This window comes from Sebastes fasciatus, chromosome 1, assembly GCF_043250625.1.
Source record: "Sebastes fasciatus isolate fSebFas1 chromosome 1, fSebFas1.pri, whole genome shotgun sequence".
Classification (NCBI taxonomy): domain Eukaryota; kingdom Metazoa; phylum Chordata; class Actinopteri; order Perciformes; family Sebastidae; genus Sebastes; species Sebastes fasciatus.
Window position 1 is genome coordinate 23614826 of NC_133795.1, and position 24585 is coordinate 23639410.

General features: G+C 41.2%; 1 protein-coding gene across 2 annotated transcripts in view; it reads left to right on the forward strand.

Annotated features, from left to right (window-relative positions):
- LOC141769520 (plasma membrane calcium-transporting ATPase 1-like) overlaps nt 1–24585 on the forward strand; it is a 112826-nt gene that overhangs the window by 69260 nt on the left and 18981 nt on the right. For both annotated transcript variants that reach the window (XM_074638681.1, XM_074638692.1), the window contains exons 7-15: nt 2133–2168; nt 11967–12149; nt 14595–14809; nt 14969–15211; nt 15330–15571; nt 15665–15902; nt 19724–19903; nt 20744–20831; nt 21049–21155. In XM_074638681.1, the coding sequence (XP_074494782.1) occupies nt 2133–2168; nt 11967–12149; nt 14595–14809; nt 14969–15211; nt 15330–15571; nt 15665–15902; nt 19724–19903; nt 20744–20831; nt 21049–21155 (1532 nt within the window). The remainder of the gene's footprint in view (nt 1–2132; nt 2169–11966; nt 12150–14594; nt 14810–14968; nt 15212–15329; nt 15572–15664; nt 15903–19723; nt 19904–20743; nt 20832–21048; nt 21156–24585) is intronic.

The window sequence follows — 24585 nt, forward strand, 5'->3', positions numbered from 1 at the left end:
AACAGCCTCCAGTATGTGCAAACAAACAAACACACACACACACACACACAGACACACACTCTCTTGCAGCAGTTCAGTCTTTGTCATCAATCACAAACCTCGAGGTGAATAACAAAGAGCTGTGTGAGTGTGTGTGTTCATGTCGGCTTTGACCTTGCCAAGCCTCCTTTCACAATCAGCAGAGAGCTCCGTATTAGGGCAACAGGAAGTGAATATCCCTGAGAAGGAAAATACACCTGACCTGCACCTGTCACATATCTGATCAATGCATGGCAGCTGACAAAGATCAATAACACTTGTTAAGAACCACGTGTACATATGCAAACAGCCCTAATGGTCAGAGTTCAGATATCTGCAGTGAAGGAAGTAAACTGAATCCATCAGAGTCACTTCAACAACTAAACACAACCTGAACCAGTACACACGTTGTTTGAGAAACATTTTCACAATAAGTGTTTTAATTTGGAAGAATAACTGTTGACCAATCAGCACCCTTTTCCACATATAACAATCCAGTTCAGAACCATTGAATAGAATCAAACCTCGACCTCAACAGATCAGTTCAATTTGCTGCCTTTATTAGAAAGTTGAGAGACGACAGGAAATTAAATGAGAGAGAGATTGCTTCCCCTCCCAGACCGCAACCAAGGACGTTGTGATTTATGGTCAGCTCCTTAAAGCAATAGTTCAGCCAAAAACAATATAAATTGTATATAGTTCTCACCTCCCTATGCTCTCTATGGTCCTAGAAAACGTTTTCTATTGAATAGCGTTAAGGGGAGCAGAGCACCCAAACAATGAAAGCATATCAGTGCAAACAGACTTCGACAGAGGCCAACAAACAAGTTGTTCAGCAATAGTTTAACAAAAATAGTTGTTTGGATTCCCATGAGCCAATGAATGGATACAAGACAAATGGATAGTGCTACACAGGAATTTTCAGAAAATTTATTTTGACATTTTATAACCTTTTCTGCTGTCTTTCATTTGGACTCCGTCGAAGTCTGTTTGCACTGATATGCTTCCATTTTTCAGGCACTATGCTCTCCGTAATGCCATTCAATAGAAGACTTGAACTAACTACCAAGAATGTTAACATTTCAGATTGACTGCCTCTCCAACCAATAGCTGTTGGAAATGTCATTATAGAGTGCTGCAGTGTATTTAGATGATGTATTTTGGTTGGTCAACCAGGAAGTTAGCATCTCCCTGGTTCCCTCGACAAAAAGCCAATGGGATTTTACCATTGGATTTTTGATTATTGCAATTAATAAGATCCGTGGCGAATAAAAGTCTATGATACTTGTTCAGCAAGATAACCTACACAAATGAACACCACTTTTTGGATTTTTGAAGCGTAAATGCAATCACCAGAAGTAAAAAGCTAACGTTAGGCTATAAAAAGAACTACACCACGGTTGCATGACTTCACATCACCACCACTAAGATAAAGGCAGACAAGTGTTCTGCGTGATGACATGTAGTAGTCTCATTTAGCCACTTAGCAACCCCTATTTTAAGACACGTAAAACTTAAAAAATGGGATATTTACTCACATATTTTATGTCTTAAAACAAAACCTTAAAATTTCAGGTATCTAACCCAAAACCCACTCAAAAAACCCATTGTCTTCGAGACGCAGAACCGGAAGTGCTAAAATGCTAACTCATTTCCTATTCATATAGATGAATTTTGAAGATGAATGTTGAACAATAGAAAAAACTAAATACATGGATGAATGTACCTATATGTACAACATGAACACAACCAATATATAAACAATACGCAAGTATGTATAAAACTGATGTACATATACTCAGGTCATTGTGGTAAACCAAATACATACATATCTTTTAACATACAATTGAATTTCTGAATCAAACTTATTTTGATTATTGAGGTATTGATAAATTGATTATCTCTGCTGTCAAACACTGTTGGTTCTCCGCAGCAGGAAGTGGCGTGTCTCTCTCCTCTGATTGGTCCATTCCTGCCCACAACACACACATGACACACACACACCTGTGGGTTTCTATCAGTTTGAACTTTGTGTTCTCCCTCAGTTTGATTTGATCTTATTTTTCTTTTGAGCCATCTTATCAGCATTCCGCCCTCTCTCTCTGTCCGAACAGGTAAAAAACAAGGACCCCCCGAAAATCGCAACAAAGGTAACCCCTCCATTCATCCATCTGTCCCTCTCTGTCCCTCCATCCTCCCTGTTACTCACCCCCTCCTCACCCTCCACCCAGCGGCAGGAGGGGAGTGTCCAGTCCATCTCCCTCTCCCTCTCTCTCTCTCAGTCTCTCTCTCTCCCTCTCTCTCTCTCTCTGCTGTATAAAGGGGGACGTTCTCTCGCCTTGCTTTACCTGTAAAAGGGTGCAACTCTCAACCTTCAAGTCTTTGACAGCCAATCACAGAGTCCACAGTTGTCATGGTAACTGTCACAGGGGTGACAATGGGTTTATATTTGTGCCTTAAATTCTGAGAGCGCCTCGGGACGTTTTGAGCACAAGAAAAGAGTCTTTGTAACCACATTAATTATATTTTGTGGAGTGTCAAAGAATGATTATGTTCTGCTCAATAAGTGCATGTGTTTAATATTATCTACATTGGCACATAAAAATAACCTCTCTCTCTCTCTGATTTAGTCAATTACTCTCTAACTAAGCTACATGGCTAACTTGATGATTGAAAGCTACGCAGCCAAAGCATTATAATCATTGATAGTTCCATTAAAAAAATAACTTTAACCGTGCCTCTGAATTAGAAATAAATCTGAACCTAAGAAATGTTTTTTTCTGTGCTATATTTAATTGTAAAAGCATACTATAAGTAATTTTTTCAAACTATTATGCCAAACCTAACTGCTTTCAGATTCCCAAATGTGTCTATTTTGCTGTCTTTCTTGGTCTTCTATGATGGTAACTGAAAACCTTTGGCTTTGACTGTTGGTGCGACTACACAAGCAATGTTTATATTAATATGGTTATTAATGTTAATATGTCATGTTGGGTTTTGGGAAATCATGATTGGCATTTTCTGACATTTTATAGACTTAAAGGAACTGTGTCACATTTAGGGGGATCTATTGGCAGAAACGGAATATAAATAAGTATGTTTTCTTTGGTGTACAATCACCTGAAAATAAGAATCATGTTTTTGTTACCTTAGAATGAGACAATTATATCTATATAGGGAGCGGGTCCTCTTCACGGAGTTCGCCATGTTTCTACGGTAGCCCAGAACGGACAAACCAAACACTGGCACTAGAAGGGGACATTCACGTTTTTTCGCGTCAGCCACCGTAGTTCTCCTGCACGCTTGGCACACGAGAGAACCTTTAGTTGGTTGCAATCTGCAACAACGCCAGATCCTACACACTGCACCTTTAATGAGTAATCAAGAAAGTAATCGCAGATAAATTGATAATGAAAATAATCATTAGTTGGCACCCTAGGGTGGTAGTATTTAGTAAGTCAGCTAGTAAGATAAATATTACACTCAATTCAGGGTTTCACATGTAAAGTTCTGTTTTTTAAAGGAACTACTTCAATGATTATAATGCCTTGGCTGTGTCTTAATACTGCTATTGCTTATCTGGCTAGTTAGCTAGCTACCTACCAAGATAACTAGGTTACAAGCTAATCAAGTATCCATTAATTTCCAGAACAGAATTTAATAAAGGTTAAAAAAACTAGAAACTGCTTTGGTTGAGGGAGTGTGCAGAGAGCAAATGAGTACAACTGAATGAAAGAGTGTGCCATTGTGTGCTTATGCTGATAATATCTAACACAAAGTATATTTATTGAGTGCAAAATGAAATTTAATTATTCTTTGAGTTGCAATAGTTTCTCTGCAAACTATAATTGATGTTTTTGCAAAAGCACAAATGTCCCATCGTGCTCGGAGAATTGAGACACAAATAAAACTCCACCAGCGAGGGTCACTCTCACATGCTAGTCTGACCTCTATGGTGTCCTTCATAGGTGACGCTGTGTTGCAATCAAGCGCTCCCTCGGTGCTTCCCTCAATATTTAATATTAAAGGGATTTGATGGCTGTGTGTTTGTGTTGATGACGTCCTCGCTCCAACCTCCAAACTCGACCAGCCAACCGTCCTCAATGTCCCGTGTGATCCAACACATGTCCAACTTCCTTTGCAAGCTGTCTCAACACGCACACACACAGCTCCCCTCCTCCCGACCTCCCATGGTTTGAGCATCTGCTGTGGACCGAATGCTTCTTGATGTACACACACACACACACACACACACACACACACACACACACACACACACACACACTCCTTGCTCTTGGACGCTCATCACACTTTTGCACACAGAAATAATTCACAGAGCTGCAGTCACGGATGACCTCCACTAAAAACACATAGAGAACAAAATCCGCAGAAACACCTTCAGTCAGATGGACGACTTCTGAAAGAGAATTGTCACCAACTCGGCAGCTCAATTGACCCTTGGCTAAGCCCCGCCCCCTGCTGGTACTCCATCAAGCTGTCGGAGCTACCATGGAGCCCACACTGTCACTAACTGCACTCCCTGCATAAATATTATCTAATTTTTGGAAAAACTAAAAAGCCATTTCAGAGAGAAGCAGACAGAAGGGTCGACAATATGCGTTTGAAGGATATTTCAGGATGTCAAACTGATTCAGCAGCTAAAACAGGTTTAAAAGATAAAAATAGAAGCAGACAGATCACAGTGTAAAAGTGAACCACCATCACCTGGTGATCGAGACAGAAAACATTGAAATTAAAGAACAACACTGTTCCTGTTAAGTTGGGGTAGGTCTTTATAAACTGTTACAATCATTAAAAGGCAAAATTAAAATGTATACATTCAGTATACTAAAAATAATTTCCATAGTCCCAGACAACAATAAGTGTCCTCTGAGAAAACTCTCTACAGGACTCCCAAACTGTTACAGTGCGTCATGACGGGGATAGCCCTGTGATTAAAGGGGGGAGAAAATAGTGAATGTGATAAGTCATGATTGTCACTATTGCACCCACCTATAATAATGCCTTCTCTCTGATCCCACCCCGTTCTCAAATGTTAGCCATCAAAAGTTAGCCATCCTGATGAAAATGCCTGTGGTGCTTGCATGAACGTGCACGTGCGTAACACTGAAGGGTCCCGGTTTGAGGGTTTGAAAATATGGTCACCCTAGCCAGAGGTAAAAAGCTAACGTAAATAAACCAACTACACCACCACGGTCGCGTGAGTATACACAACGAGGCTGTAAAGGTGGACGAGTGCGTGATGACGTTTAGTAGTCTCATTTAGCCACTTGTTAGCAACCGCCTTTTTTAAGACAACATAAAGGGTTCAAAATTCACTAATGGGGTATTTATTGATATATTTTATATCGTAGAACAAAACGTTAAAATCTCTTCAGCTTGTGTTAACCACAGACCTTATTTCAGACATCTAACTAAAAACCCATTCAAAAAACCCATTGACTTCCAGACGAGGGAACCGCAAGTGCTAAAATGCTAACTCATTTCTGGGTTTTAGGACTCAATCCTGTAGCTCTCTATTACACGTACCCCAGGCACAACGTTTAACCATGAGTAGCTCCAAATCCACTATACTAGCCCTAAAAAGAAGAAAATCTGAAACAATTGCATGAGAGTCTAAGGAGCATTTGGGTTTGAGTGGTGTGACCTAGCCAAGGGTCAATTGATTTGCCTCTTTTAGCTTTTAGCTCCTAGTTTTGGTTTCGAAGCACATTCACTGTACGGTTTTTGTTTCAGCGTTCTCATCAACGTTTCCACCAGCAACTGTTTTTCTGACAACTCCAATGGGATGATGATGTTTCTTTGTGTCTGGTGGATGTAGAAGTAGGCAGCTGTTTGTACTTTATAATGTTTCAGGATTGTGTATCTGTCAGTTTATGGTAGAGTTATTCTGCCCCCTATTGGCCAAAAAACCTATGAATGCAGCTTTAAACTAAACACTCACAGTTGGTTCTAATACCATCAAACGCTTCTACTTTGCTGTTTTTTCGATCACTGTAAAGCTACTGTTACTTCTTGCAGATGTTTCACTATAAAAGCCTAAAGGAAAGAGGAATATTAGGAGTATTAGGGCTACCCCTAAGGATTATTTTCATTGACAATTAATCCACCCATCACACTTAACTAAAGCCCAATTTGACATCTCAAAATTGCTTGTTTGTTCAACAATCTAAAACCCAAAGATATTCAGTTTACTATCAGGTAAAGCCGTGGCCGGAGGCATTATGTTTTCAGGTTGTCCATTCTCATGAATGCGATATCTCAGGAATGCCTGGAGCGAATTTCTTCAAATTTGGCACAAAGGTCCACTTGGACTCAAGGATGACCTGATTAGATTTTGGTGGTCAAAGGTCAAAGTCACAGTGACCTCACAAAACACGTTTTGGGCCATATCTCAAGAATTCATATGCTAGTTATGACATTTTCACACAAATGTCTAACAGGATGAAATGAAGTGATATTTTGGACAGACATGAATGTAAACTGTCACTTTTCTGGTTGGCAGAGGCATACAACCGCGAGGTGGTAATTCTAGTCTATAGATATGTTTATTAATCAGCTAATTGTTGAAGCTGTAGGGGAAATTATGCCTTTTGAGTTGGTGAAAAGCTTTTCAAGGGAAACATCTGTGCAGGAAGTAACACAACAGCGATAGAAAAAAACTGAAAAATAGAAGCAACTGGAAAAAAATAACAGAATGAAAACAGTATTAGTGTTAAAAATAATAAGAGCAGCAGAGTGGTGAAATGACTGTTGTTGTACTGAAGTGTTTGTATCAACAAATTAAAGTAGATCAGAAAACAGGGAAGCTCCTTAAAATGAATTCCATCAGTACAACAACAGTCATGTCTGCTGTTCACACTTTCTCTTTTTAACACCAATGCTGTTTTCTTTCACTTAGTCACCTCTACTTGCCTTGTTGTTGTTGTTTTCGATTACTGTTAAATTAGCATCAATGAAACTTCCTGCAGATGTTTCACATTAAAAGCCTTCCAGGAATTTGTCCTTTGAGCTGCTGGAAGGCTTTTAATGTGAAACATCTGTGTAGGAGGTGTTGAGTTTTGCCCACAGCAAAAAAATGAAAGCCTCATTGTTTTTGAGAATTAGCGGAGTATTCAAAATGTTTTCCCATCACACATTTCCACACATTTATTATATTCTGATGAATGTGACTTTCTGTTGAGAAACCCCAACTGATCCAAACAGTGCCCTGATGTTGGCTGTCGGTGTGTGTGGGAGTTGCACCCTTGCAGTATTAGTGGGCTGTGGGCTGTCGTCTGTTCTGTTTGTGTATCCTCAGTTTCTTTTCTTTTTCGCCTTTGATTCCTCTCATTTCTCTCACTGTTGCCTCCTTGCAGGGTGTTGCTCAGGACTTCATGTTGTCTTGTAATCACTGTTTGACTCTCTCCCTCTTCTCTGTTATCTCTCTGTCTTGCTGAAGTCTCCTGCAGCCTCCACAGCTCTGCAGCCTCCTCTACCTCCTCTTGTCTATCTCTGTCGTGGTTCTGCATCGCTGTCGTTTTCCGTTTTTCCGGGGTGATCCTTTGAGTTCGTCTTCTGTTTGTTGACTTGCTTTCTTTTTTTTACTGTCAGACACCCCCTCCCCCTCTGCCCGCCGTGCGCTCTCTCCCATGGTTCAGTGCTGCGCCTGTTTACAGTTCTGTGGTTGGTCAGTGGGTCTGAGTCCTGTTCGTGTGAAGCTGTGTCAGTTAGTTCTATGTTGTGGCTTGTCTTCAGAGTGGACCATGTGCATAAAGCTCCACAGCTTCCTGGTTTGACACCGACTCATCTCCACATACAGAGTGTCTAAATGTCATGTTGAGGTCATGCTGTTATGAAATGACTTCCCTTTTAGCAAAAAGGGGAACTTCAGAGTGAGCCAGTGACAATGACAGTGAAGGAGTTTTGGGATAGAAGTGTCCAAAAAATCACATTAAAGATACACTCTCTAGTTCTCCAAACTCACTGTGGATGTTTTCTACAAAACATGAACAGTGAGCTGGGAGGAAATGTTGGGTCATTTTAGCACATTTCATTTTAGAGACATTGAGCCCCATGCAAGAACATCTCTGTATTCTTATCCTAAATCTCTCTTTTTCCATCAGGTTTGCTTGTACGATGGTTCGAATGAGTGTACAAACATCCCTCGTTGTAAATCCTTGGTTTTAACTTGATGGATACCACCTGTTCACGAGGAGGTGTACCTTCCTGAGATTTGGTCATTAGCTTAATCGGTGCCCCTAAATAGCTTTATAAGGAGATCTGCTCTGCTGCATTTGTAGACAAGTTTCGTTTACAAAAATGTCACCCAAGAGTAAAAAAAGATAAATTTCACACTTCTGAGCTTCAAGTCAGAAATCATCAGATAAAAACACAGATTTAACAGTTGCTATGCAATCTAGTGAAAATCACTACAATGATTGTCACACCACTGGGAGTTACGTCATTAATGGCGAGTCAGTTATGCATTAACTTTATTACATCCATCTCATTAAAAACAATGAAATACACTCAGTGGTCACTTTATTAAGTACACTTGTACAATTTAATGCAATCCAATACATCTGCTCTGCCATAAACTTTACTTTTATGATGCCTATAATGTTCATTTTTTCTGTCATAGAGGTTTTAATCAAATGATATGTTTTGCATGATGGCCATAGTTAGTGATGGTGTTGTACCAGAGTACATTATACTGAGAGGTATTTCTAATATTCTGCCCCCCTCGTGTATATACTGTAAATAAGAAGAACAAAAAGAATAAAAACACCTGTCAATATGATGTATTCCAGTCCAACACCAACTTTAACTAAGACTTTATTATTTTACTTTATTAACTAAACTTTATGGCAGAACAGTTGTATAAGATTGGATTAGATTGTACAGGTAAGGTTATGCAAATCTATTTGTATAGCATCTTTCAACAACAACAACAATTCAAAAAGCTTTACACAAGAAATTAAGGCATTAACACAAGATATAGAACAAACACAAGTCAATAAAATAAGACAGTGGTTGCGCCAGGATTTGTCTGCTCTGAGGTTGTCAAAATTAGATTTCTCATGTATAACTAAAATCATGATAACACACTTATGGAATAATTTATACAAAAGTGTATATAAAGCTATTCAATAATATATATTTTTGTTGCTACTTAGCAAAATCTAAGGAAATACTCTGCTTCAATCCATATTTGTTGGCGTTTAGCCTTTCAAAAACAACCTTTTCACATCCAACCACAATAACAAAAACTATATTTCGGCTCTAACCGTATTATAGTAAATTAAGACGTTAAAACAAATTTCACTTGGTGAATTTGTCAAGACATCATCGCTTTATTTATGTTGATAAAACTGAGGAGTTCTATCATTAAAGAAAGTTGATTAAATAAAATTCCACTGTAGGAAGACAATATCAAAAGACACACATAATGAGTCTCCAGCCTTCCAAGTCGACAGTAGTACCTTAGCCACAACCCCTAAAGACATTAACAGAAGAACAAAAACATACTCACTAACCCGGAAAATACATCTACACATAAGAAATATCATGAAGAGTCTAATGCCATAAAACCCCAGTAAGCCTCACTGCGTTCCCACCTTCACACTATGAACAATACAGCACAATAAGCTTCTTCCACAGTTATTCAAATAATCCTTCTTCCCACAACTAATTTACAATGTACTGTTTTTTTGTGCCGCCCCAGCCATGCCACCAGCCTCAGTGCATCTAAACCCCTGTAGTACTCCCAGCAGTGGTGCCTCACATCATGTTTTTCTCATAGGCTATATGCTACTGTGTGTTTCTCCTTTGTGGAGAAAGGTAGACAGTCGGTACATGAATCATCTAAATCCCTGAAGGCAACACTCTTGTAGGGCTCACGATTTTGAAAAGAATATCTAATTATGATTATTTTGACTGGTATTGCAATAGCGATATGATTTGCAATATTAGAGGGAATGATCATCTTTACATCATTATTCTCATTTTCACTGAAAAACAAAATAATATGATGAATAAAATGAATATGGTGTGATTTTTACGGGAATCTGTACCAAACAAAGATGTTTTAGAATACGATGTGTAGGCCAGGACATCTCTGCAGCACCACAATATTTAATTTAAAATGGTATTTTGACAACATTTCACCTTTAACAAATATTGTGATTTTAACAAATACTATGATATGCCATATTGCGATTTCGATAAAATTTTTATTAATTGTACATCCCTATTATATTGTCTGATTCTATTTGTTCTTGCATGAGGTCCAATCAGTGAATTTGTTTTAATACATTTTAACTTCAATTTACCACTGAAAACTCACTGAAGAAACGGCACAAAAGAAGACCGTATGGTTTCCACTACCAAACAGTCCAGATTATTATTATTAATAATTATTACTTATTTTGCTTTTTTGGCTGCTTCAAGTGAAAGTTTCTCCAGCAGAAAGGGAAAAAAAAGTAATGCATCTGATCTCAAAAGTCGATGACCCAACAGGCTTTATTACTTGACACCTCAGTAGGTACAATAGGAACAGGTTCATCACTTTTTAATTTAATTTTAAATTCCATTAAAATCCCCTGGTTAGATTTGAGATAACCTGGGCAGAGTTTTGCAGTGAACACCTGAAGTTTCCTCTTGTTATTTAAAAACTGCTTATTGGTCATCCAGGAATCTAAACCTGCTTTATGTCCATGATCTGTTGGTATTGTTGGTTCCAGGAGTGATGTTGACATTGTTCCCGGCAGTGACTCTCCAACAAGGTTTCATATAGGACAGTACAGTAAGCTGATGGATCAGAACATTTCATGTTAATAAATCATCCCAGGTTCAGTCAGCGTTGTCAGCTCAGTTGTTCACGAGGACAAACAGCACATCAAAACTCAGCGTGTCAGATCAGTGTAGATCTGTTCTGTTTACGTTCATCACTAGTTCACATTTCTTTGGTATGGAAATATGACAAATAGCAGTGGATGGAGCGAGTGCAGCTGAATTCAGTGTAAGCTCTTGAGCAGATATCAAACAGATCAAACAGCTCCACGTTACAGTACTACAGTCCAAACAGGATCCCAGCTGATGAAGTGAAATGCAAATATGCAGTTTGTTTATGCAAATGAGGAGCAAAGCCGGCGAGCAGGACGTGAAAGCAGACTTCATAACTCAGCCTCGTTTCCAAACTCTGATGTGAAACAAACACAGCGTGTGTGTGTGTGTGATTGACGGCCTCCGGTTAAATCCTCTCTGTTGTATCTGCTGTTCTCTGTTCTGTCTGCTGCTCTTCATTATGAACTGCTGCTCCCAGCTCGTCTCTCTGAAAGCTACCTGGACCTTTTTCATGAATGTTCTGTGATCATTAATTGATGAAATGTGACTCTTTGCATTCAGCCAAAGGTTCACTGTGTTAATAAAGATGTTAAAGTTGATAAAGAGTCAGAGGTCTCTTTTCTGATCTCTGACAAAAACTCATTCGGTCGTTTTCTGCTTTCCCATCCAACTGAATCTGTAACGTTTTCTCTGCCTCTCTACCCTTCATCCCCAAACCACTCCTGAACCCTCCTCCTTTTTGTTTTGTAATTTATTATTTATTATTTATTATTTATTGATTTAATTCATTCACCTTTTGTCAACCCGTCCTGCCTTCCTCCCCTCATCCTCTGCTCCCCTTCCTGACCACGCTGAAATCTTTCCCCTCTTCCATCTTCATTCTAAAAAATTCAACCGTCTGCCTCTTTCACCATCTTTCATCACCCTTTCCCTCCTCATCCTCCTTCATCTCCACCTCTTCCTCATCACAAACCCTTTCCTGACCTCTCCTAAACCTCCTCCTCCTCATCATCTCTCTTTACTCTGCACCCCGGTCCCACCCTCCTCCTCCTCCTTTTACCCCCCGACCACTACCTTATCACCCCTCCTCCCCCTCCCAGCCAAAACCCAGGACGGCATCGCCCTGGAGATCCAGCCGCTGAAGAGCGAGGATGCCACTGAGTCGGAGGAGAAGGAGGAGAAAGAGGAGGTCAAACCGGTGAAGAAGGTCAACGTGACCAAGAAGGAGAAATCGGTGCTGCAGGGCAAACTGACCAGACTGGCTGTACAGATCGGGAAGGCTGGTGAGGAGCACACACATCATACATCATATCAGTTTCATCTCTGGACATACAGGACATGTTTAACTTAGCACAGACACTGGAAACTGCTAGTCTAGCTCCATCAAAAGAGAAAATCCACCTTCCAACTTGAAGTCTGGTCAATTTATTCACCAAAATGCTTTCAGATTTAGGTAAATTTATTGTCCAATAGATTTGCATAAAATGGAAATTTGTCTTTGGCACTGGCACATAAGACAACGCACACAATACACAACGATACACAACAATTATGCATCTTAAAGTGACCAAGTGGCAGTAATAAATGTGATGAGTGGATTGTTCTTCCACTGGCATGTAAGTCCATCAAAACATCACAACAGTGCATGATACTGCAGTGTTTAACAATAAATAAATACATGTACATTAACATTAGGGCTGTCAAAGTTAACGTGGTAAATTCGTTTTAACGCCACTAATTTCTCTAACGCATTAACGCAACTTGCGATTTTTAGGTTGTAGCGAGCTCAGTTTTAAAGCGAGAGTGAAGATAGATAGAGTGGCATCATATGAAACTAGAAAACCTAAGGAATCCATTGGTACCAACCATGTCATACTAGCTTGTGATCAATTTGCGATTAATCCCAATTAACTATGGACAATTATGCGATTAATCGTGATTACATATTTTAATCGATTGACAGCCCTTAAATGTACATTAAAATAAGTGATGGTGTTGGTTAATGCAGCGTTAAAGCTTTGAAGGGGAAAGGGTTAATATGAGGGTGGAGGGGAGTGGGCAATGGAAATAAATGGTTAAATAAATACGTTTAATGGACAATATTAAAGCAGCCATATAGTCATATTATAATGAAGGGGACTCAAACACAGTTATAAAACAATGGATGCAAAGGGTAAGTACACCCTGAAATACTGCCAGGACCATCTTATCGAAACATAAAGTATACAGCCACTCCAGCAGCTCTGTGAGGCTGTACATACGTAGGCACAGCTGTGCTCTGAGCGACATGCTAACATCAGCAACATGCACACAATGTCAATGCTAACATGCTGATGCTTAGCAGGTATAATGTTTACCATGTGCACAATCATAGTTTAGCGTCTTAGCATGCTAACATTTGATAATTAGCAGTAAACAACAAGAAATTAAAAATGAGGGCAGAACATGATCTTGCAAAGTCATTGATCACGCCTTCATTAATCTGCTTTTATTCTGAGGACCATTTGTTTACCCCGATGATGTGATTATTACAGTCGCCCACGTAGGGGTGCTGTTGCTGTGTTCTGTGTAAAAAGCCGAAGGTATCCCGCAAATTGCGAAAACTTGCAAAAACTCTCGTGAGACTTGCTACCCGACGACCTATCCTAACCTTCAAGGTCAATGCCTAACCTTAACTATTCGAGATCTTCTCATCTGACTCTGGGGCAAACGAAGAACAAGAGGATTTCCAGACATGTGGGACTGATCCTTTAGTAGCACACAGAGTGATCAGGCAGTGAAGGGACTGAGAGGCTGAGGGTCAGAATGCACTCAGTTTTATTGGGAACATGATTCATCCCAGAATTGAAGGTATTTTCTGTGTCATTTCAATTGACCTTAATACACTGAGGGGCTTTCAGGACAGGCTTCAGTTCTAAACTACAGGAATAGAATTTGGGCAAAAACACTTTGACGGGAGAGGTGAAGCAGAAAAACATAAGCAGTGGATTTCTCTGTTTCACCTGGTCTCACCTATTTCTGATTTACACTCAGGATGTTGTCTGACTTTTTTTTTAAATTGTATACTGAGGCTTCATTCATACGTTTACCCTTGTTTTGCATCCAGACCTCACCGCCTTGCTAAAATATAAACCAATAATACTATTTTGTCTGTGGTTTAACCATAATTCCTCTGTGATTTCAGTGTGTTTTACAAGCCTGATATATTCAAATGTTGAATTCAGCAATCAGTCAAGTCAAACATTAAAGAATTAATACATCCACAAACATGAAAGTCTGCAACTTTTTGCAAACTTTTTTTTGTGTCATTATTTGATCATTGATGATCGAGCCAGACAGAAAACATGGAGAGAGAGCAAAGAGGATGACATGCAACAGAGAACATTGTGATTACATGGTATGTTAGACAGCTTGGCCATAGGGACGCTGATCCGCAAACTTTTTAATACCCAAAACAACCAAAATCACATTTCTACTTATTCACTTACTTTGTCATATTGTAGTTATTGGACATCGGATTGTCCCTGAATGCACCACCAGGTGTTTTAAAGGTGTTACCAAGACAAAAACCATGACAAAAAACACAAGCTAATGGCTGTAATGTGAAGCCTACAGTACAGGTCGTCATTTATATTTCACGCTGTGGAAACCAGTGGCCTCTACATATAAAACTGACTTGACATGAACAGGATGTGTGCTTGTGTTTAAACTCTGCTCGTTCCAACCAGGTCTGATCATGTCGGCTTTGACCGTCATCATCCTCATCCTCTTCTTTGTGATCGACACCTTCGGGATCCAGGGTCGATCCTGGGTGGCCGAGTGCACCCCCATCTACATCCAGTACTTCGTCAAGTTCTTCATCATCGGTGTGACGGTGCTGGTGGTGGCCGTTCCTGAGGGGCTGCCACTCGCCGTCACCATCTCTCTGGCCTACTCCGTCAAGGTAAGCAGGATTATGGGAAGTGTTAGATCAATGGATTTTTAACTCCTCACATAATCATGTTCTCTTAGGATTTGATATCTACACTCAGACATTTCATCAAGTCATGTAGTTCTCAAAACGGTCAAACCTGAGCCTGTAACCTCGTTCTCCATATTTTAGAAAATGATGAAGGACAACAACCTGGTGCGTCACCTGGACGCCTGTGAGACCATGGGCAACGCCACGGCCATCTGCTCAGACAAGACGGGCACGCTGACCATGAACCGCATGACGGTGGTGCAGGCGTACATCGGCGACACGCACTACAGAACCATCCCCGAACCCGACGCCATCAAACCAGAGACTCTGGAAATCATGGTCAACAGCATCTCCATCAACTCGGCATACACTACCAAGATCCTGGTGAGACGTTTTTTCTGTAATTCATTAAGCAAGAGTAGAACGTTTTTGAGCCCAGGCGATCAGATGTCTCTGTTCCTCTTAACATCACATCACATCCAAACCTTTTGTCCCTCCTCAGCCTCCGGAGAAAGAAGGCGGCCTGCCCCGCCACGTAGGCAACAAGACCGAGTGCGCTCTGCTGGGCCTGGTGCTGGAGATGAAGAGGGACTACCAGCCAATCAGAGAAGAGGTCCCCGAAGAGAAACTCTACAAGGTTTACACCTTCAACTCCTCCCGCAAGTCCATGAGCACGGTGCTGAAGAACGCCGATGGAGGTTACCGCATGTACAGCAAAGGAGCATCAGAGATCGTCCTGAGAAAGTAAGAAAAGAGATCAGATCAACTGAAAATGTCTGAGGGAAGAGGCGGGGTGGATGGAGTAATGGATGGTATTTCCTATTTTCATCTTTCCAGATGCTCCCGTGTCTTGGACGCCCAGGGTCAGGCGCGCGTCTTCAAGCTGAAGGACCGCGACGAGATGGTGCATAAGGTGATTGAGCCGATGGCGTGCGAAGGGCTGAGGACCATCTGCGTGGCTTACAGGGACTTCCCCGCCGAGGCCGGAGAGCCCAACTGGGAAAACGAGAACGAGATCCTGAACGAGCTCACCTGCATTATCGTGGTCGGCATCGAAGACCCCGTCAGACCTGAGGTACAGAGCTAATTTAACTCAGCCCACAAAGATATCCATCTGAAAACACGTCTGGAGAGTAGTAGCGTTATTATAGGAGCATCATTATACGTCATACTTCAGCACTGGTTCAAACTTGCAACAAGGTTCACTAATTTTAGTGAACCTGGATGTCCAAATTGGTTGCCTTTTTATGGGTACAACTGAGTATCAAAACTATCAGATACTTGAGAGTGCCCCCCAAAACACAATTCTAAGTGGGGCCAGTTATAAATAAGTAAAAACAGGTTTCAAAACACAGGGAGGCTACGTGGAGCTCGGCTCCCCTGAAAGAGACATGAGCTCCTTTTTGCGCATTTGAGCGCATTTTTGGTGCCACTTTTTTTTCTGTAGAAATATATTATATTATTATTATATATATGTATATTTATATTATTTATATATAATATTATATCAAATTTATGTTGTTATATTTGTTGAAATTCATCACATCCCGACAGCAATCAATAAATCAAATGCTCTGACAAAAGAAAGAAAACAATCCGGTATCTGTGGCTGTCGCAGGACTGTGATAAACCCGTCCTGAATGAAGTGATTGGACGAGCTACGTGTCTGTCTACCTACCTGCCAGCCTGTCTGTGCACACTCACAGCTCTGAGTACTAACAATAGCCATGTTCGTTGTTTACGTTCATTATGATAATGTTAGGAGGTGTAAATGAGACATGAGGTAGCTGGATACGGTACGTAGTCAAGCAGTGTGCGTTCATGTGTTTTGGAGGGAGGCCTGAAGGGAGGGGCTGCGATTGTTTTGGTTGGATACTTTCAAAAAACAATCTCAGAACCCATCGGCTATCGGTCTGATGATGGATAAGCCTCTAGGGGTCAAGGGGCTATAAGTCTGGGGTCCCGTTGTAGCCAGCGGATATCCAGGCCAAGACTTCCTTTTCCGTGTGCTTCTCATTTTGATTTACAGTCCGATTAGCAACTTGAGATGGAGTTGTAGTTGAGAGACGACGTGTACGACCGTATTGTTTCACAAGAACCCAGTTTACAAGCTAATTTGAAACCAATAAACAGCTTAATCAATGTCAGACAATAGCCGGTGGGTTCCCAGATTTCATTTCAGCCAATGTGTTCAGCCTCTTTTGCTCTCCGCACGGACTGTTTACCTGCATTCAACCAAAGCCTGCTCTAATGTCAATATGGTCAATACTAATCAAACTACAAATGGAAACCAGAACACTTCTGCTACCAACATCTTATCCTGTGGAGCCACAGATTCTACATCATGTGAATGCAAAATCTGTTTATAGAGATTATTCAAAATCTTGCTGGTTTCTCCAAAGTTGCATAAATAAATTTTTATTGTTTCTCGACATAGAGAGATTAATGTTTCTGTTTCTTTGTTGTCCCAGGCTAAATATTTCTCCGTATGAATTGAAATGTATTGGTGGTATAGTTTTGCACGTTGGCAGGCGCATTACTGCACGTGCATGTGTACAGTGCCTTCCATCGAAAGCCGCGGTGTAATTTGAACGCTGAGTAAACAACTTTGTAGGAGTGTTTTTAAAGTGGGCACTGATAATAAGTGCTGAAGAAAGATGAGTTTAGTTTAGTTTGAAATGTCCTGCATACACTGCAGGCATGAAGCAGAGTCACTGAAGCTCAGTTTGTTCCTGAACGAACACAAGAGAACAAAGCGAACAAGGAGCTCAGAAGTGTAACTGAACTGCTCTGACATGCTGCTCATGATTCTATTAAAGTGTTTGTGTTATGAAGAAACATGTTAAGGTGAAAACATTCAATAGTCCGTGACAGAGTGGAGATAAAGGAACAGTATAAACAGTGGAGTGCGTGGTGGTCAGGTGTGCAGCTGCTCTGAAGTGTTAAATGGAGCCTGTAATGAAGCTCAGACAGCGCCAGTGTTGCTGCCTGCTGCTTTAATGTCAGAGCACAAAGATCACAGACAGGATGGAAATAACTGGAGAGCAGCAGGAGTCAGTCAGCAGCTCAACGGTTATCTCCACACGACCTGAGATGTGATGGACACAAAACCTCCTCACAATATTGGAGCTTTCAGGCATCAAATTCAATGTATGTAGCTTACCTAACAGCTTTAACTGTATAGGGGACTGCTTCCACCCTCAGAGAGCAGAGACCGTATATAGCCAACTGCAATCAATGGTCTTAAAGGGCAACACACACACTGGCACCACCTTGACGCTCAGGATGGCGCCAGTGACGAGACACAGCAAACTCGTTAGAAAAGCAGCCCAAACCAGCCTGGACTACTTCTTTTGTCTGTACGGTGCACCCGCAGGTGTGTCAAACGACCCGCCCTGAAACCCCACACCCCTTAGTTACTGTTGCTACGCCTGGCAGTTTACAATGATAACAGTGGCAGATTTACCATCAAAATTCAAAGTGATTTTTGAAACAGTGGGTCCTTGATTTCGGACAGAAGTTAAAGCCGCAGTCAGTAACTTTGAGCAAATATGATATATATACTGTTTAGCTGTAAAATAGCTGTTTGTGATCCGGCCCCATATTGAAAACAGTCAAGCCAAAACCAAGCACCGCCCTGCAGCCGGAGCAAACGCTCTCATTTTACAGCTAAACAGTACACTACAAGATGTTTCTGAAAACATCTGAAGCGAGTAATAGGCATTACAGTAACAGAATATTGATTTATATTTAATCAGGGCTCGCTAGTTTGACAGTTTGATCGGAGTTCACAAGTTTTGCGAGCAGTGAAAAGTCAGCATCCTCAGCAGCTGATGATCCACGGAACAGAATTGATCTTGTACTGCAGTGCAGAGCTAGTATTATATTATAGCCTTGGTATTGTAGTGCAGTACTATACATAAAATGCAATTAAAATATTATTTTGTGCCAACATAACCCTGTTCGATTGTTTAACTAATATGTTTTACTTTTACGAGAGAAAAGGCTTTAAGTAGGACGAGGACTAACGGATGAAGAATGTAACCTAAATCTAATGAAGATCAGGACAGAGAGCTGCTAACATGTTCCCGACCTGAACTGGTTTTTGGTTTTTTTTACGTAACTTGTAACCCCACAGAATAATGATATGATATTAACTTTTGGCTGTGGAACACATTGTTTCATCCAGTCCTTACACTCTTGTGTTTTTGCTTTTGGAATGGTGATTTAAAAAGACACCACCATCCAAACTCTTTGTATACAGACAGAGTATCTCAGCAGATGTGTGTTGCTCTTAAAGTTTACCAGATTCTTCAACCATCTCACTTTCTGGAAAATGTGTATCATAATGACACTACTCACCCCTTCCCTCAGGTCAAGGCTCCCCTCTGAGTGAATCAAACAGACGATTTGTGTTTGTGTTTGTAAGCAAACACAGAACTCCTGTTGGTCTCCGTCAAATGCCAGCTGTGCCACCTGTTGAGAGAGGGAAGTAGCCAACAGCTTTCTGCTTGTCACCATGGACTGCTCACAGATGACTGCCTCTATCTCTTTTTATTCACTCTATTATTTGAGATGAATGAGGTCTCAGTTAGGATAAAGAACAGCTCCGGTGTAGAAGCTGCTGCTGCTGTTGCAGGTCTAGTAGTCCCACATGTTGGCGTCTGAAGATGTGATTCTGGATCTGTTTTAGTTTTACTTCAGAAAAACAAATCCAACTAAAAATCTGACCATCAGACAGTGTCTCACATGGTTTGAAGATGAGCGAGCTTTCCTTTCAATCACCTTTACACCGATGTTTAGATCAGGAAGAGAAGCCGGCGAGTTTCTCTGACCTTCTGAACGTGTGTGCTCATCTTTCAGCTTTCATGACGTTTCTCTCTGTCACTCTTCCAGGTACCTGAGGCTATCACTAAGTGCCAGCGTGCAGGCATCACTGTACGTATGGTTACTGGAGACAACATCAACACGGCCCGCGCCATCGCAACCAAGTGTGGCATTCTGCTGCCCGGCGAGGACTTCCTGTGTATGGAGGGCAAAGAGTTCAACCAGCAGATCAGAAACGACCAGGGAGAGGTGAGACGAGCGCAGAAATGTTTCACTGAAGTTTACCACAGCCAAGTATGTAATAAAATCTTACCTGAAGCTACATGAAGTTTTGACCACAGGATGATTCCAAAATTCACAGCATTGATGTGATTTTGGCTTGTCAAGTCCCAAACGTATTGGCACATCCAGCAGACACAGAGCAACATGGGCAGCGCCGGCGATAGCTGTGGCCGGCATTATGTTTTTGGTTTGCTCGTCCGTCTGTCCCATTCTCGTAAACGTGATATCTCAGGAATGCCCTGGAGTGAATTTCTTCAGATTTGGCACAAATGTCCACTTGGACTCAAGAATGAACTGATTAGATTTTGGTGGTCAAAGGGCGAGGTCACTGTGACACCACAAAACCCGGTTTTGGCCATAAATCAAGAATTCATATGCTAATTATGACAATTCACACAAATGTCTAACAGGATAAAATGATGAAGTGATGGCATTTTGAACAGACGTGGATCAATTTGATTGGTTGGCGGAGGAATACAACCTACATGCCTTGTGATTTTATGGTTTTATGGTTTAATCTGGTTTGATTAGTAGCTGGTTGCTGAGAGTCTTCACATTTGTGAGATGAAGCCCAGACTAATTTTCCTCCGCTGTAAAGGAATTATTGTTTTGTGTCCCAAAAGAAAAGCTTCTCCAGTATACTATGAAGTAATACTTCAAAATGTACATGTAAAGCAGTGGGTTATCGGAGGGTTGTCTTTAGATTCATTAAGGTTTTATGCTTCCATTACACAGGCAGGAGATTGTAATTGTCCCATTATTTGTTACATAATGTTTTTAACTATTTTCTTGTTTTTTCATTTCTAGGTGGAACAAGAGCGTCTGGATAAAGTTTGGCCCAAATTGCGCGTTCTGGCTCGTTCCTCGCCGACAGACAAACACACTCTGGTCAAAGGTGGGTTCAGTATTATATGATGTATACTGTTTAGCATGTTTTACTGCTGATTACATATATATATTTGTCCTTGTGTACCAGATGAGATTAATGTAGTTTTATGGCAAATCTCATGTTGGTTGATCTCTAATTCTACAGTAAATAGTCGTGACATGTTTGTGTTTTTAAATGAATTTGTTCTCACTCATTGAAATGGAGAATTGTTCTTGTTGACCAGGAATCATCGACAGCACGGTGCTTGAAACCCGACAGGTGGTGGCAGTGACAGGAGACGGTACCAACGACGGCCCCGCCCTCAAGAAAGCTGACGTTGGCTTCGCCATGGTAACCACTTTTTCATTTTTCGTCACGTTTTTCCTTCCACTGCTTCATTCATCTGCTGCTCCAGTTTGCTCCGCATCATTACCAAAAAGAAAAAAACCTTTTGAGTTAATTATATTTCTAATGCAGCCATGAAAAAAGGTTATTTTCTCTAAACGTCATCCACAATAACTCTCGAGTTTCATGCCATGGATTCATTAAGTTAGCTGTGAAATGGAAAAATAAATCAATACATACAGCCTGGATGCTCATCAGCACAGCGGGGTCCCACTCTGCCGCCAAGATACTGCGCTTATTCTCCAAAGACCAGCATACAGAGAGGGAGACTGATTCTCTCTTTTATTGTTTTGGTTTATGTCTGTCTAACATTTAGTCGATAATATCAGTCTAAAGGTCTTTGCACAAGTCCGTATTTTTCTGTGTTTTTTTTATACGTCATCCGGTAAAAAATCCTTAGGCACAGAAACAAACAGGGCTAATGAATGAATGACATTAGCAAGAAGCTATTGTTGAACTGCCGAGAGCACAGTCACTACTGTCTAATCTTTTCTACATCCTTTTTTTTTCCAATCATCCCCGATTCCAAGCTGTTCTGCAATCACCTACCACAGCCTATCTTTAAATTCTGCATATCTGTTTTCTTTACTTTGTTGTAAAGTGCTTTGCTGGAAGATGAATGAACGAAGTGAATGAGCTTATAGGATGTCATTTTGGATGATGACGTTTAGATGTACGGTGGCTCTGAGTGGTCAAACAACCCTCTTTTGGCTTTTGACGGATGCGAAAAAATGCAGAAAATCAAACCTGTTCTGAAAACTTTATGACGCACAAAGGTTTCGGAGTCGGTGTGTAAACGTCATTGACACAAGGTGAAAAATACCAACTTGGTGTGGAAAGGCCTTTACTGTACAGCCTGGTCACAGACAGCTAATAAATTAGCTAACAAACCTGATCCCTGATCTCAGCCCTTAAAAAGACCACATCAGAGAGTTTTATCCTTTTTAGTACAATTTGCATATACAGTACTTTATATTACTACTAAATATTTTACAATCCATGCTGGTATGTTTCAGACTTTTGGATGTATTTTTTTCCATTCCTGGAATCTATAGGTTCATTCATTTCTGTACAATAACAGTTTTTGTCATCATAAAAACTGTCCCAGAACATAAAACACACACATGCTCACAAATGATGCCCAACATAGTCTAAAGCTGGGGACACACCAACCCGGCATCAGAGAACTAGCGGCGACGAAGGCCGTCTGTTGCATCGCCTCACGTCCCATTTGTTTTGGCCGACTAGTTGCACCCAAACACACCTCTAAGACTACAGCCGACGGCCAGTTAACACGGACGTTCTGCGCCTGCGTAAGATGAAATAACTCTCCGTGCCAGCAGGCGGCGGTAGTCTGTATTAGTCATTCAAAAAAGGGAAACCGGAAGACTTAGGACTGCGGATATACAAGCCGTTGTTATGATACGTACATGAAACGAAGCAGCGTCTGCTGACTATTTCACACCACTCTCACTCACCACTTAGCTTCATTCCAGATGGCCATGTTGCTGTGAAAATATCTGTGTATTGTAATGATCAGATGAGATGAAGATGAAAAATGAGAAGAGCCTTCTGTGTGCCGTCTTGACTTTACGTTTGCTTGCTTTCCTCACTTCCGTTTTTCTTCTCATGCACTGATTCGCTTAAGCTGAACAGCCAATCAGAGTGATTTCTCTCACCGACGGGTTCCGCCGGCAATTCAACATGCAATATCGGCTGAAAAAAACTCCGACACTAGCCGACGGTGCGGGACACACCGAAAAAACTAGGCCAACAGACGCTTACCGACGGCCCCAAACTCTCCGACGGACGACCGTTGGCTTGGTGTGTCAGGGCCTTTAAATAATAATAATATATGACATGCCCATCTAAACATGTAGTGACTGTGATTAATCCTGTAAATCACGGGTTCGTAGGCTCTGATCGTTCAGAGGGATTAACGCCGCAGCAGCACTTGGTTCACCTGAGAAATACTGCTGAAATAGAGCGAGAGAGATTGAAACGTGAAGCAGCTCTACTCACTGTCACAGTGTTTATCATCAATGAATGTTTCAGCTGCTGCTGATTGGGAAATATTCACAGTGTGTCGTTTCTCCCAGCTGAGCACAAAGAGTTACACTGAACAAACGATCAGCTGACACTATAGCCGATACGGAGAAATGAAAAGCACAGTGCTGAGCCTGTGTATGAGCTCAGTAACATCAGCTGCCTCCTCTGTGTGTTGTTCTGACCTTTGTTAACTGGGGAAAGTCATCTGAACACCAGAGGGCTGCTGAGCAGCTGCCGTGCTGGCAATAGTTACTGTTCCTAAACACAGGCAGTCTGGGGATTTAAACCAGTGACCTTTCAGTCTTAATGTGTCCCATTTGGAATATTTTCAGTTCACACCCAGTGTTCCAGTTCAATTATCACCTGTTCAGCTGGAAAACAGAGAGCGATCCACCTCCGTCTGTCTGGGAGTGTCCGACTCTGCAGAGAGACACGGTGACTCACATCACAGTTTCTTTATGGTCACCATTAACACAACACTGGTTAACAATATTGTCACTTAAAGCTTTGTACACTTAAGCTGCATTATCCTTTTAACCAGAGGCCCCTGGGCAGGTTGTTCTAACTGGGTAAAAACAAGCCTCCAGTATTGCTTTTTTTGTCATCATTAAATTTTAACCTTCAGCTGGTCTGTCCCTCTCCTCTCCCTCGTGCATGTCATACTGCCTTGCAGGAGAAGAATAATACTGCTGAGTTAACAGCAGCTCTCTCCCACAGTCACGTTAAACACCACGGAAAATAATCAGTTGCTCATGAAACTGCTCCAGCTGGACCTCTGTTTTAGGTTTAGAAAGAGACGACCTGGTGTCACATCTGAGCTGAAAAATTTATTTGACGTGTACTTTGACTTTTTAGTTTGACCCATGTCTCATTCACTAACATGGAGGAGGCTGGCTTTATGTCCTATACTGAAACCAGCCACCAGGGGGCGATCAGGATGTTTTGGCTTCACTTTTGGGGAGCTGTCATGTCGTCCATCTTTATTAACAGTCTACAGTTTGTTTACGTCTGAGTCACAGTTCAACCAAAGAATGAAATTCCCCTCCCAGATTTGTGTTGCAGAAATATTTTCCCTACCTTATTAATCATTTCGTGACCCCTCTGATTTATCTTGCAGAAATGGGTATTTGATTGGTGGAGCAGATAATACTCCAATCAAAAACCTCAGATTATTGTTGTTGTTTGTTTGAGCTTTTGACCAGCAGATACTGTTTGAAGTTTGAGCTCTTTGTTATCCAGTGATGCTTGTTAGATGCTGCAGCTCATGTGCTGATTCCTCCATTTAAATTCATACTGACATAAGATGTGCCATGCCATCAGTTAGAGG